Here is a 16,068-nt window from a genome sequence, read left to right as displayed (position 1 = left end):
GGAGTCTATAGACAGGAGTACATAGCAAGGATATTGATACTTTGGGAAACAGGCCTAAAGAAACTTGGTAGTTATGCTCAATATGGTAAGATACTACCTATATGGGAACCAACAACATCAAAAGTCTTTTCATAAGAACAAAAAGATGATATTTTTCTTATTAAAATACTATTCCCAACTAATAATAACAGTTAACTTTTATTACATGCCTTAAAGCTTGCAAAGAGCTTTATAACCTTTTTTTTTCTTCCCGAGGCAATTGAGGTTAAGTGACTTGCCCAGGATCACACAGCCAAAAAAAAAGTGTCTGAGGTCACATTTGAACTCAGGTCCTCTGCACCACCCAGCTGCCCCTAGTGTTACAAACATTAACTCATCTTGAATCTATGAGCTTTTCTCAGATGAAAGCCACAGGTAGGGCTGACAAGGACCACATGCCTCCAGTCCTAGAGGCAAGACAAAAAAGAATAGTACAGATTTCTTTCTTTATCCTCAGTGTTCCCTAGGGAGGAAAAAAAAATATGGATCCATTTAGTTAATAGCTTTTTGGGGAGAGGATAGTAGCAATAGAAATTCTCTAAATTTCAGAAATCAGAAAGCAAGAAATATCTTTCTGTAATCACAGACCTGAGACAAGAGGTGAAAAAATGACTAAGGTAGTACTATAAGACTGTTTTATAACAAATATGACCCCACCCTAGCTATCTGTAGGACTGCTGGGTAGTACAGTGAATCCAGTACATGACCTGGAGTCAGAAAGATCTGAGTCAAATCTTTCCTGACACATAGTAGTTGTTTGACTCTGTGCAAGTCACTTAACCATTGCCTGCCTCAGTTTCCTCATGTGTAAAATGGGGATAATAATAGCACCCACCTCCCAGTGCAGCTATGAGAATCAAATGAGATAATATTTGTAAGGCACTCTGTAAAAAGTGCTTCATAAATGCTAACTGTTTTTGTTATTATTTTCCTTTGGTCTTCTATTTGAGAATTGCATGTGATATGCAAATTGGCTCTAGAAAACAAACCCCAAAGACCTAGTTAGTGTGGACATATGCTAGGTCAGTGTTTGCAGAGCATTCTGTAATGAGCATTTCTATTTGCAAGTTGACCTTAATGAGGTTCACTACAGGGATAGAAATGTGGCTGCTGTCTGCGATGGATCTTATCTCTCCTGTGGAATCTGATACGATCACTTCCATGTCTCAGCGTCTGAGTTCATGCTCAGTTGTAACTACAATTAGTTCTCAGCCTTAGCCGTTTGCTAAGTAATTATTAATGTCCCGTTTCATGTCCTTCCATTCTTTCTGGTGTTGCTCTTTGGCCCCCATCAGAGAATTAGGTTGGACACAGTCAGTCAGTCTATGGGAAGAGTTTTGGGTGTGCAGGGTCAGACTAAATTCATTCATTCATTTATTTTTAGAGCTTTTTTTCCCCCAAAATATATGCAAAGATAGTTTTCAACATTCAGCTTTGCAAAATCTTGTGTTTCAAATTTTTCTCCCTTCCTTCTTCCCCACTCCTTCCCATAGGCAGCAAACAATCCAATATAGGTTAAACATATGCAATTCTTCTTAATATTTTCATATTTGTCATGCTACACATGAAAAATCAGATCAAAAGGTGAAAGAAAAACAAACAACAACAAAATGAAAATACTATGTTTTGATCCACATTCATCTTCATAATTCTCTTTGGATGCGGATGGCTCTTTCTATCACAAGTCTACTGGAATTCAGACTAAATTTAGGTGCACAGAATTGTATATTTAGAATTGAAAGGGACATTAGAGGCATCTAGTCCAACCCTCTCATTTTTCTGATGAGAAAACTGAAGTCAAGGTCACACTGGTAGTGAGTAGCAGAGCTGGCATTTTAGGTTCTAGAGATTCGTAGGAAACAGATGGAGTGAGAGATTGTGATGATTAAAAAAAATACTGGCACTGAACTATGAGAGAAATGAGATAAAAAGTGAGATGAAAAGCCAGATTTCTTTTTTTTTATTATTATTATTAAAGCTTTTTTATTTTTTAAAACATATGTGTGGACAATTCTTCAACATTAGCCTTTGCAAAACCTTGTATTCCAATTCCTCCCTTTCCCCCACACCCTTCCCTAGATGGCAAGCAGTCTGATATATGTTAAACGTTATAGAAATATATGTTAAAGCCAATATATGCATACAAATTTATACAGTTGTCATGCTGTACAGGAAAAGTCAAATCAAACCAGTTAAAAAAAAGAGAAGCAAAATAAAATGCAAGGAAACAACAACAAAAAGTGAAAATGCTATGTTGTGAACCAGATTCAGTTCCCACAGGCCTCTCTCTCTCTGGGTGTAGATAGCTCTTTTCATCACTGAAAAATTAGAACTGGTTTGAATCCTCTCATTGTTGAAGAGAGTCATGTTCATCAGAATTGACTGTTGTATAGTCTTGTTGTTCCCGTGTATAATGATCTCCTGGTTCTGCTCATTTCACTTAGCATCAGTTCATGTAAATCTCTCCAGGCTTCTTTGCAATTGCCAGATTTCAAGAACTAGAGTGAATATAATATTGGACTTGAAATCAAGATGACCTGGATTTCAATCCTCCCTCAGCTACTTAATAATTGTGCCACTACAGACAATCACTTTACCTTTCTGGGCTTCACAACTACTTTCATCTATAGAAGGTTGTTATGAGGCTTAAGTGAAATGAATATACTTAAAGAACTTTGCAAATCTTAAGGTACAAAACGAATATCAATCATATTTTTACATATATTCAGTAATTGCATATTAATCACTGTTATGATTCCATACATGTTTGAGTCATATACATGACATATACAGGATATTCCCAAAGTCTCAGTGCAGTTTTAAACTTTAGTACTTTCAAAATACCATTTAGTAACTTTTAAAAGCAATATTTGTTATTGTTATGAACATTTTATAGTGTTTTATATATTTTGATTCCTTTGAATCTACACCATTATAATAATGATTATTATTCACTTCTCTCCTTTTTAGCATTAATCTACATTTTATGTTTAATGTCAAATTTTCTGGTTCTTCATATAGTCACAACTATTTTTAGGCCTGATTTTTTTCCCCTGAGGTATCTTCACCATTCTGAACTTCTCACATTTTCTCCATTATTCTGAGCCTTCCTTCATCTTCCCTTCGATTCCTTTCTCATTGGCAAGTGTAACTACAACTTTTTCCCCTGGAATTCTTTGTTTGCCTTGCAGCAGATACTAGGTATTTCAAAGGGCACCTCCCTTTTGGAAACATTGACTTAACTGTATTAGCAGTGTGTTCTGAATAGGGAAATCCTAATCTTACTGAGTGCCTGATCTACTTATCTATCTTTTGTCTTCTGCTCGTTTTCTTTTTGAAAAGAAAAAAAGAAAAACTTTAAATATGCCAATTTGTTGTTGTTTAGTCTTTTTTCAGTCATATCCAACTCTCCATGACCTAATTTGGGATTTTCTTGGCAATAATATTCTCTAAGACAATAATTGGAGAATTGCCTTGTCTAGATCATGTTACATATAAGGAAACCGAGGCAGGTAGAGTTAGGTGACTTTAGAGATCCTCAGATAAAGAATGAGTTGGTGGAAGACAAATTTTATTAATTGCAAAAAGAATAAAGAGGTTTATTAGATATAATGACTTCTTAAGGTCAAGCAACCCCTTGGAGATTCTTGAAACAGTACTAGGAGCTTGCCAATGGTTAACAGAGAAGTTTGTCGTCTTCATTAGATTATATGTAAGAATTCAGATGTTCTTTTTGCTTTTTTTCCCCTTTTCAGTTCCTTACCACTTTTCTAGAACCCTATCATGAAGTCATTGGCAGCCTTCTTGGATGATAGCATAACTAAGACTTTTATTTATGGAAGAGAAAGTGATTTTGTTTTCTTTTAGATCTTTTTTTCTTTGTGCCTATCTTTAGAGGTTCATTACACAGTACCAGGTGTCTATTGCTCACAAAAAACAATTCTTAGCTTTAGGAGCCTCTTTCCAAAAGTCCCTTAGAGTAAAAGGTTGAAGGAGCTCAGGTGTCTCAGTGAACAAAGTTACATAAGGACACTTCACCTGGCACACTTCTTTTATTTAATGTGCTGAAGCCTGGCATAAACTTTGAATTTTCACGGCTTCCTGACCTCTAGGATAAAATGCAATATAGCTAGTGTCCACAGGTATCCCACCCCTTCACGATTCCATGTTATTTGGACTATTCTTTAGGACCCCAGGAATCTAGAACAAGATGGCTAGTTCAGTTTGTTAGAATCTGATATCAATAATGCTTTGCTTCTATCCCAGCCAGTTAATTGACAGGAATCATAATAACAATGATAATAACTGGTATTTATACAGGATGCCACAAAAGTAAGTGGAGTAAGGCTTTCTGAATACCCCATATAACATTCTAAGGTTGTGAAGCATTTTATAAACATTTTCTCATTTGATTCTTGCCACAACTCTGGAATTAGATATTATTTCTCCATTTTACTTATGAGGAAACCAAAGCATATAAGGTAAGTGACTTACCCAGGTCACACATGTAGTAAGTGTCTGAGGCCAGATTTGAATGATTTTGAATTTGAAATGATTCTTCATGACTCTAGAACCTCCATTTATCCACTGTGCCACCTACCTGCCCTAAATAAGTAGCGCCAAAGAGAAAATAATGAAGACTAGGGAGGGGGGAACGTCTTCAGGAAAAGACATGATTCCGTGGCCTTGATACAGAAGGAGGTACCAGATCTCATTTCACTTGTCCTATGTCATCTTGTTTGAGATGTCTGACCTCTTCATGCATAAACTCGCCACCCCCAACATGAGAATATCAACATGAAGGAAACCCACAGACTGTTTTATAAACAGATGCTAATAAATCTGTCTCCTAATAGCTCAGTGCCTGGAACACAGTGTTTAATAAAAGCATAATCTATCATCTGTTTATCATCACCATCTTTTAGAGGCTGCTAAGTGGTACCATGGTGCACAGAGTATTGGGCCGAAGCCAGGAAAGCTCCTTTTTCTGGGGTTCAAGTCTGGTCTCAGACATTTATTAGTTGTGTGTCCCTGGGAAAGTCAGACTCTGTTTGCCTCAGTTTTCTCATCTGTAAGATGGGGATAATAATTGCACCCACTTCCAGGGTTGACATGAGGACCATAATGAGATAGTGTTTATAAAGCATTTAGCACAATGCTTAGCCCGTGGTAAGCACTCTAAAAATGTTAGTAATTATTATTATTCATTTATCATAGTACCTGGAACATGGTAAGTACTATATAAACTTTAGCTATTATTATTATCCTTATCTAATCTTTTTCCCCCTACCTATCCTGCCTCTATTTATATAATTATGCATCTTATACTGAGCAAATTGAAAACAACAACAAAATAAAGTGTGTTTGTTGTGTCTAATTTTCCATTCCTTTTAAAGAGCCCAGATATTATAGTATCAAGAAATAGGAATATACACTTGAATATATCTACTACTTTAAATAGACATATTTACTATATCATTCAGTATATATATCTATGAATCTAGTTTTTTGTTTATTTTTTGGTTTGATGGGTTTTGTGTTTTGTTTACAGAGAACAAGAAAACTGTAAGTTGGAAGCTTGGAGCGGATAAAGAAGTCTGGGTATGGGTAATGGGGGAACACCAACTAGATAAACCTTATGATGTCCTCTGTGATGAGATTATTGCTGAGCGGGCACAGGAGCAGCAAGCAAAGAAAGAAGCAGAAGAGCTCAGGTATGGGATTCCTCACCCTGAGGGAAAAGATGTATCCGCCTTTCTGGTGCTTTGTCAGTAAGAGGTGGACAGAGTTTCAGAGCAGATGAAACGATGCTCTTTGCTCTCACCTGCAGGTGGAGGAGGGGAATGAGATGAAAAACTCTGACCAGGTCTTGATCAGAGTTTTTTAGGGAAGTGTTTTCCAATGCCTGAGACTGCAGAGCATCAGAATGAGCACTTGCTGTTTCCAGTAGGGCACTGTTAACTTTCAAAGGGATTTGTAAGTCCTTGTGCTCATAAAGATTGTCCGGTGTGATTTCAAAGATGCAGCAGTATTTTCATTTAAAGAGCAAGCCCATAAAAATGAAGCAGAACAGAAATAGAATATCCAGCACTCCTACCTGCTACCCCATTAGGGTTGTCAGCTTTCAGGAGTCTCAGCCCATGAATGCCCAATGAAAGGGAACTCATGCGGAAGATAAGCCAGCAGTGAGGGCTGCTCTCCTGCTCATAATACAACATAGCCTCTGTTGGCTGCAAGATGCTGGCCTCCATTGGTCCTTCCACTTCATCCCTGCTTCCTGTTGGTGTTAGGGTTTACTCTGCCAATAACCCTACATTCAAGCCGGAATTTTGCAAAAGGAAAGATAATGGAGCAGATTTGGGGAGACTCCAGCTCAGTCTCAGAGGGTTGACAATGCTATGCACATTTCCTTTGACTCATAAAAATAACTAGCCCCTTGGTTCCAAAGAATCATTTATCTTATTAAGGAAGATTGCCTTTTGTCATGAAAAAAGGGTTGCTAAGCTAAACTTTAGACTTGCCAGACATTCACTATATTCAAACGTGGACATCCCATTTTGAATAGCCCAGAAGGTTGAAAGGCTGTTTTTTTTTTTTTTTTTAAAGATAATTCCTCTATTGTTTCTTTTCAGAAAAACTCAAGCAAAAGAATCCTCGAAGACTTCCAAACCTCAGTCGCTGCATTCTGATTCAAAAGCATTGAAAAATTGGGAGGCTCCCAATGCTTCTATAAGAATAGACAATGAGGAGTCAGGAACAGAAATTAGAAAAGCTTCAATACCAGAAGAAGAGAAAATTCAGGTGAGTCTTTGATGCTAAAAATGACAGAATTCACGAAGATGGAAAGCAACCATGGCGTAGCAGATAGAGAACTGGTTGCAGTCAGGAAGACCAGCGTTTAAATCTCGCCCTGTAGTAGTATTGTGACTGGGATGCCGGGCAAGTCACATCCTTTCAGACATTGGTCAAGCCTCTGAGACCCTAAGTTGCAGAAAAGTGGACCCAGAAGTTTTCTCTGGGAATTCACTTTGCCAAGGAAACCACAGATCACAAACAAACAAACAAACAAACAAACCAAAAAATAAACTACCTTCAGGGTGATCACATAAAATTCTTTGCAGACCTTAAAAATACAATATAAATACAGTTGTTGATATTATCATTATCATTACAATAGGACTAGGATCACATTTTCTTGGTTGTAAGGGTTCCTAACTTTCACTTAATCTCCTAAATTTAATTTTTTGTTGTTGCTCACTGAAAACAGGCTTTTTTCCCTATGTGGTATTTCACTAAGGTCTCTAAGTGTTCCCAGGCAACCTTAATAAATAAATAAAAATCAGGAATTCCTTTATTTTGAAGTGGAGATGAGAATGCAGGTCCCACAGAACATGAAGACTAGTGGCTTAGCAACTCCCAAACACAGCCTCTGTTGGTCAATAGTGACAACAGGAATGGCAGAGAGGAAAATAAGCAGAATGTCACTGAGGAACCAGTGTCCCAAGGAATGTAGAGTTGAGTGACTCCACACCTGAGCTATTAGTAGGAACTGTGATAAATGAAGATTTAAGAGACAGAACTTCTGGTAATTAATTAGGCTGGTTAGTAGTCAATAAATTGATGGTCAGTGGTTTCCTATAACCAAAGATCCTGCCCCCTCTCCCCCCCAGCATAGACACTGAATACTTAAAATATCTTTGTAGAAAGGGATGCCCTTAGCTTGTGAAGATCAACCCTAATTGCTTGACATTTAAAGAGGATAGGCGAGGAGTCTTCAGCTCCTTCTGCTGAGATGGGGCTTGACCATGAGACTCAGCTGCCAATGCAATCAAAACAGGGGAATCCATTTCCACCCAGAGCACTTTGGTTGGTTTTTTCCTTCATGAGCTGGGTCACCCTAGATTCTAATGGAGGGTTACAAGGACAAGGGCTCATTTTCTCAAGGCAATAACTTGGCTAGACTGGATTCTGTTTACATTATAAACAAAAATAAGGTCTCCTATTTGGGTGGGGTTAAAACTAAGATCAAGGAGCATGTTCTTCAAAGGGTAGGGCACTTTCATTTATCAGCCATGTTCTTCAGAGACTGACTGACCTTCTACAGTAACTGGGCCCTAAATGAGGAGACAAAGAGAAAAGGCATTGTTCCTAATTTAATTACAGGCTATTAATGAAATAAAAAATAATAAATTTCTCTCCAAACTTGGAAGCTATGAGGCTTTCCTACTTATCTCTTTACATTCTGTTTTTGGAAAAACTGGATTACAGAGGGCATGAAGGCATTAAGTAAAAAAAAAGAAAACTGATGTGTGGGATTTTGAAGTAGTTTGGTGGTAGTCTGAATGATGTGAAAATGAGGAAAAAGCAGTGGTTACATTGTACAGTGACACTGTGGAATTTGGATGTTTCCTGAAAGAAAGAATTGTGGGCCGCAGGTTTAGGATGGGAAAGGTGAGCCTGTGATAGCCAAAGAGGGAGAAAGTGACAGAGAGACAGAGACAGAGAAAGGAAAGAAGGGAGGGAGAGGGGAAGGAGGAAGAGGAAAGGGAGGAGGAAAGGGAGCAAGAGGGAGAGAGGAAAGGGAAGGCAGAGAGAAAAAGGGAGAGAGAGAAAGAGCACATTTATTAAATAATTAGTAAGAACTATATATACAAACTGTGTATACAAATATATACTGGGCACATAAATCAGAGCAAGCAACACAGTTCCTGTCCTTGTCCCTATATTTACTTTGAGATAGACAATATATAAAGGAAATCTGTAGACCCTAAAAATTTCTGACTTACATGCCATCTTTTATTCCATAAATTAAAAAAAAAAGTTTCCCTTCTCTGGTGAAGAAGGGGGAAAGATAAAATAGCTACCAAAGATCAAACAAAGACCACCACTTTGGCAGTGTTGTGGGGAAAGGAATCTTGGTCAGTTGGGGATTGGAATAGATGACCTTTGTGTTAACTCTCAATGTTGAGATCTTATTTGCCTAGGTATAGCTGTTCTGCTATTAGATGGACCCGTATTTCTAATGTGAGGGCCAGGTCACTTGACCCGATGGCTCAGGAAGTTCCACTCCTGCTATGATTGGTGACCTGGGCATCAATCCTCAAGGTTCAGAGGGAAGGTCCAATGTCTTCTTTCCACAACAGTATCAGGAGCTAAAGCATACTTGGAGAAAGAAGCTGAAAGTGGTTCTGAAGAGGAGAGAGATAGGGGAGTTGATGACCAGTAACCTTCTTTCTCTGAGGATGAGGGCCTAGAAATAAGGAAGAAAACTAGTGGACAGGACTTATAAATTCAGGACTCCCTCCCAGGTAGACAGAAATAGTCGTTAAAAGAGAAGGAACGATTGAACTGGTCCCTCAGCATCTTTGAAATAACCTAGCAAATGGACAGCAAGTGGCACAGTGGATAGAATTCCAGCTTTTGAGTCAGGAAGGTTCATCTTTCCGAGTTCATATCTGTCTTAGACAAACACAGCTGTGTGACTCTGACAAAGTCACTTAACCCAATTTGCCTCAGTTTCCTCATCCCTTAAATGGCCTGGAAAAGGAAATGGCAAACACTCTAAAATTTCTACCAAGAAAATCCCAAATGGGATTCGTGAAGAATCAGTCATAACTGAAAAAAATGATCGAATAACAACAGAGCAAACGGCCAACAGAAAGATCTGGAGAGAGCTGGACAGGAAAGCATTGAGACAAAGTCTAAGAACTTTTATATCTAAAGATTCAACAGTCCAACAGAAGACACTAGAGCAGCAGATGATCAATTTTCTCAGCTATAAGTCAGTTTCTTTTCTAGGATGGAAGGAGAAAAAATATTTCTACATGTACCTATCCCATTCCCCATTCTCCTAAAAAAGAAGAGAAGGAGAGTTTTGAACCTAGTGGGATAGATTTCTGTCAGGAGTTTGAAATGCTACTGCATGGGAAGGCAAACGTGGTTATTGCCTTTTGAATGGAAACATTTCTGCACCATCATTTGTCATTGCAAGGAAAAGCTTGGTTATGGTTCCATGGGGCTTAGTTAAGGATACAGTACTGGAGTGAGTGAGTGTGTGTGTGTTTGTGTGTGTGTGTGTGTGTGTGTCTGTCTGTCTGTCTGTCGTGTCTGTCTCTGTCTTAGAGGTAGCTGGAAGCCAGCCTTGGTGCTCTGAATACAGCAGGATGGAGAGGGAGGGAGAGCCAGTGGATGCCATGTTTTGATTGTACATTTGGCATGAGAACAGAGGATGAGGAAAGGTACAGGCAGTGCTGGTGGCCAGCGTGAGTTTTGCTTATGAAATGAAAGGATCCATCCATGTGAGTCTGAAGGTTGCGGGCAGAGCTCATGACTGTGTGTTTTGGGAATGGCTTGAACAGAAAGATGAATGTGAGACTGCCTGACTCCAGAGGCTAAGCAGACCCTTGGTACTCACTGTAGAGTTTATTGGGCAGCTGACAAATGTGTGTGTGTGTGTGTGTGTGTGTGTGTGTGTGTGTGTGTGTGTGTGTGTGTGTATACAATACACATATCTACATACACACACACACACATATGCTGCTTGTGGAAAGTTTCTAGTGCTAGCCTTCTTTCCCCAGCATGTACCAAGTAACCCATGATAAAAGGTAGATCGGATTTTGTGCAGTTATTGGGAATTGCAGGCAACTCAGTTTACTTCTAAGAAGAGTTCTGTTTCAGAAAGAGAATACCTTGGGAAATATGAGGTAACCTAATATTTGTGTAGGTCCTACTATGCTAGACTGGCTAGGTCAGTGGGATCAAACTCAACCAGAAGTGGGGGCCACCAAACTGCACATAAGGGTCCCTGAGAGCCACATGTTGACTTAAAGACTCCACACATTTACATATTTCTTTTTTGATTAATACGTTAACATAGAAAATTTTGTTAATTTTCATTATTTATTTATTATTTATGTATTCGTTAATGTATTTATTGTATTTATGTACATATTATGTTAAAATTATGTACATAATTTTGTATATAAATGCAACAACTGTACATAATTATACATTTATGTGCATAAATACATATGCTTTTATGTATTTATTAATATATTAACACATTAAAATCAGATAGGAATTACATTTGAATCTGATTATGGCTGAACTCTGGAGTGTTATGATCCACATGTTCAACACCTCTGGCCTAGAAAATCTTCAACAAATTACTTCACCTCTTGGGGTCTCAGTTTCCTTGTTTTTAAAATGAAAGTATTGGGCTAGATCATATCTGTGGTCTCTTCTGGTTCTGGCATTCTGTTTTATATTTTACATAATGTGAAGCTTGAGATTTGAAAACCAAAATGCTATTTGGATTATTTGGATTATACATTTAGGAAATGTAATAAAATCTCATTTAAGAGCTACTCATTTTACCAAGAATCTAAATATATTGAGAATCAGATTATGTCTGCTGCATATAGCAATGCATTGCATTTCTCTATTAAGTCAAGTTAGCAAGCATTTATTAAGCACCTATTATATGCCAGATAGTTTATATCTGCCCCTCCCATGAGGATATAAAGAAAAGAAAAAGCAAAAAAAAAATTCCAATCCCTGCTCTCAAAGAGCTCACAGCCTAATTCAGGGAGTCAACATGAAAATAAAGCCATAGGATTAAGGAGGACTGGGGAAAGCATCTTGCAAAAAGTAGAAATTCAGCTGGGACCTAAAGGAAGTCAGAAAGGACAGGATATAGAATTAAGAAGAGAGAGAAAATTCCAGATATAGGAGGATGGCCTGTGAAAATGCCTAGAATCAGGAGATAAGAGAATCACTTGTGAAAAGTGACAAGGAAGCCAATGTCATTGAGTTACCGAGTGCATGGGCAGGAGGGAGCAATATAAGAACACTGGTTCTAAAAGCCCATTGCTCTCCATTACCAGAAACCTAAAAATCAACAGTCCATAAGCATCCTCCAGTGGAAAGAAGGAATTCTGCTATATATTATTTTTTGGTCTTTCAGTTTTCTAATCTGTAGAATGAGGGAGTTGAACAAACTGATCACTGAAACCTTTCCAGTTCTGGGTCCATGATCTTGGGCTAAAAACTGAATTTACCATTTTCTCTCTGAAATCTAGTTTCCTTTTTGCCTACCCTAAGCTTACTTGAAAATCAATTAAACAATTGTTAAGCATTTATTAAGTACCTACAATGTGGCAGGTTTTGTGTCAAGGGTTGGGGATTTAAATAAAATGAATGGCAAAGAACTTGCCTTCATTCTAAGGGGGAAAAAAAGATAAAAAGGACATTTGTAATATTGCAGGTGCAATTAGGTGGTATAGGGGATAGAATGCCAGTCCTATAGTAAGGAAGTCATTTTCTTGAGTTCAAATCTGGTCTCAAACACTTACTAGCAATGTGAGCCTGGGCAAATCACTTAACCCCGTTTGCCTCAGTTTCCTCCTCTGTCAAATCAATGGAGAAGGAAATGGTTAATCACTGTTATTTTTGACAAGAAAGTCCCAAAAATGGGTCAAGAAGAGTCAGACATAGCTGAAAACAACTGAACAACAAGAAAAGTAGATGCAGATTAATATAATGAGAATACAGATAACTGCCAAGAACTTAAATACAAGGTAGTCTGAGGGGGTGGACATTAGCAGTTGAGAGGATCAGGAAAGACTTCGTGTAGAAAGAAGGTGATACTTGAGCATTGTCTTAAGAGAAGAGTAGGATTCTTTGAGGCAGATGAGGGAGGCAGAAGGAAGCATATTTCAGGCAAGGGGAACTGAGGTGAGAAAGAACATTTTGTCTAAGGAGCAAGGAGAAAGCCAGTTTGATAGGATCTAAGTGCAGGATGGGGGAGTGGTGTACAATGATATTGGAAAACTGCTTTGGTTGAATTTTGAATCTACACAGAGAGATTATATTTGATTTTAGAGGCAATAGGAAGCCACTGGAATTGATTGGGAAGGGAAATCAAATGGTTAGAAAGGCATCTAATTAAGGAAAATCATAATGGAGGATAAGAGATGGATTAGAGTAGGGAGAGATAAATTAATTAGGAGGTTGTTATAATAATCTCAGGGCAGCTAGATGGTACAGTGGATAGAGTGCCAGTCGTGGAATCAGGAGGACCTGACTTTAAATATGGCCTCAGATACTTACCTAGCTGTGTGATCTTGGGCAAGTCACTTCATCCTGTTTGCCCTAGTTTCCCCCATCTGTAAAATGAACTGGCTAAGAAAATGGCAAACCATCCATTATCTTTTCCAATAAAAACCTAAATGACTATGAAGATTCAGTCATGACTGAACTATCTCAACAGTAATCTTAGGGAGAGGTATAAGGGCCTGAACTAAGGTAGCAGCAAGCTGTGTGGGTAGAGAGAAGAGGTCAATGTTGTTATACTTTTGACAAAAATAAGAAAGTTTGGGGAAGAGATGTGTTTGTGCAAGTGGGTGGGAAATAATGAATTCTATCTGCAGTACAAAATGTGCATAGCAATCTCTATGCATACATGGGTTATAAGACTGCATATACAAACCAACATTTGCAACAGGAGAATAAAGGAATAAAACAGAAACTTAAATATACATTAGACTTATCATTGCACCCCATCAGAAATGTCCTAGGAAGGGCAGACTCCATTTTTTAGAATTCTATTAAACTGTCAGATCAAAAAAAAAAAGCAGAAGATAAATGCATGCAGGTGAATTTGAGGGAGAGGAAAATATGTGATTGGAGACTTTTAAAAAATGTAGAACCATTCCAACTCTCCTGCCCTACTTCCATTACACATAAATGTCATCATAATTTGGATGTAACATATTGAGACACCTCTCTCCCACTTACTACAGTACTTTTATTTGAATAAAAACCAACATTTTAAGGAATCAAGAACAGGCTTGAAAAGCAGCACTCTGGGAAACTATCTGGCTTCCTTTAATTCCCCACTAAAATCCCACCTTTTACTGGAAGTCTTCTTCAATTCCTCTTAATTTCTCTCCTTTGCCTGATCCGAAGTAGAAGTGAGGAGACAGTAATTGATTAAACCATATGGAAAGCCAGAGCAAAATTATCTTGTCATGACAACTCATAGACTCAGGTAGAATAGAGAAGATTTTTGAGATTATTTAAATATTCATCAGAATTTTTATTGCTTGTAAATTTACATGTGGATAATCAGTCAGTTAATCAATAAATATTTATTGAGTGCCTCCTATCTCTCTGCCAGGCAGTTCTAAGTGTGGGAGTACAAAGAAAGGCAAAAGACAGTTACTTCTCTCAGGGAACTCACGGTCTAGTGGAGACTACATGAAAACAACCTTGTACAAACTATATCTAGGATAAATGGGAAACAATCAACAGAGGGAAGGCAACAGACATAAAGGGGATTGAGAAAGACTTCCTGTAGAAGATAGATTATAGCTGGTACTTGAAAGAAGTCAGAAAAGCAAGAGGTAAAGGTAATAAGGGAGAAAATTCCACGCATGAGGGACAGCCAGAGAAAATACCCAGATTCTGGAGAAGAAGAGTTTTGTCCAAGGAATAGCAATGAGGCAGTGCAACAGATCATAGATGATATAGGATGTGCAAAGTACGAGAACAGGGGAAAGGTCTGTGTGTGTGTGTGTGAGAGAGAGAGAGAGAGACAGGTTGGAAGAGGGTAGGAGGGGGTAGGTTATAAAGGGCTTTAAACACCAAACAGGATTTTATATTTGATCCCAGAGTTTATGAGGACTACTATTATTTATTGAGTAGGGGGATGACATGGTCAGACCTGTGCTTTAGGAAGCTTTGTAGCAGCTTTATAATTTTGTGATGAAAGTAGCAGCTTAAGGAAGCTTTGGCAGCTTAAGGATAGACAGGAGTAGGGAGACCAGCTAGCAAGTTATTTCAGCGGTCCAGAATAAGATTGCCACATAATGGTGGGGTGATATATGTGAGAGATATTACAAAGAGAAAATTTACAGGACTTGAAAACAGCTGGGATGGGAGCAGGAGGATAGAGAGAGAGAGGGAGGGAGAGGCAGAAAAAGAAAGAATAAGCAGTCAAGCATTATGCCTAAATTATAAGTTTAAGAGGGAAGAAGGCATGTTTGGGGGCAGTCGGTAATGAATTCAGTTTTGAACATGTTGAGTTTAAGATGTCTCCTAGCACTTGATTTGGAATATCTGGTTGGCAATTGGAGATATGAGACTGGAGGTCAGGAGAGAGAGAATGGAGCTGGATAAGTAAATTTGAAAATCATCATTATAATGCATTGATGATGGAATCCATGGGAGCTCATGAGATCATCAAATGAAATAGTATAAAAGAAGAAGAGGAGAGGAGAAGGGAGGAGGGAGGGAGAAGGGGAAGTAAGGAGAGGAGACCCAGACCTGAGTCCTGGGGGAATGTCATGCCCACAATTTTGGGGCATGACCTGAATGGAGACTCAGCAAAGGTGATTGCGAAGGGACGGATAGATTAGGAAGAGCACCAGAAATGAAGAGTGCCATGAAAACCTTGAGAAAAGAGAACATCAAAGAAGAGGATGATTGACAGTGTCAGAGAGTACAGGGATCAAGAATAAGTATTAAGAAAAGGGCATTAGATTTGGCGATTAAGACATCATTGCTAATATTAGAAGGAGCAACTGGAATTGAATAATGTTGAAGCCAGACTGCAGAAAGTTAAGGGGGCTAGAGGAACAAAAGCTACCAGTTGTAAACGGCCTTCTCAGGGAGCTTAGCCCTACAGAGGAGAGATTAGAGACATCAGCCAGCAGGGAGAAACAGGTCAAGGGAGGGTTTTTTGAGGATGGGGGTGACATGGATATGTTTGTAAGCAATGGAGAAGCAGCCAGTAGACATGGAGTAACCAAAGACAGATGAGAGTAGGAGTGATAGAGGAGCAATCTGCTGGAGAAGATGGAAAGGAATGGGGAACATGTGTGCAAGGACTCCCTCAGGAATGAAGGGGGCAATAATGGCAGAAGACATATGGATGCTGTGAAATGAAAAGGATGGGAGAAGAGGGAGCTTTGGCAAATAATATCATTTGTTTTCTCAGTAAAATGTGAGCAAAGTTTTCAGCTGAGA

General features: G+C 38.5%; 1 protein-coding gene across 5 annotated transcripts in view; it reads left to right on the top strand.

Annotated features, from left to right (window-relative positions):
• The window catches only part of SH2D4A (SH2 domain containing 4A), a 117,286-nt gene that overhangs the window by 24,996 nt on the left and 76,222 nt on the right, over positions 1 to 16,068 (top strand). For all 5 annotated transcript variants that reach the window (XM_074287443.1, XM_074287442.1, XM_074287441.1 and 2 more), the window contains exons 3-4: positions 5,591 to 5,753; positions 6,672 to 6,840. In XM_074287443.1, coding sequence (XP_074143544.1) covers positions 5,591 to 5,753; positions 6,672 to 6,840 — 332 coding nt within the window. The remainder of the gene's footprint in view (positions 1 to 5,590; positions 5,754 to 6,671; positions 6,841 to 16,068) is intronic.

The sequence above is a fragment of the Sminthopsis crassicaudata genome, chromosome 2, assembly GCF_048593235.1.
Source record: "Sminthopsis crassicaudata isolate SCR6 chromosome 2, ASM4859323v1, whole genome shotgun sequence".
NCBI lineage: Eukaryota > Metazoa > Chordata > Mammalia > Dasyuromorphia > Dasyuridae > Sminthopsis > Sminthopsis crassicaudata.
The sequence above is the reverse complement of the archived record's forward strand: the minus strand, read 5'-3'. Positions and strand labels throughout refer to the sequence as shown.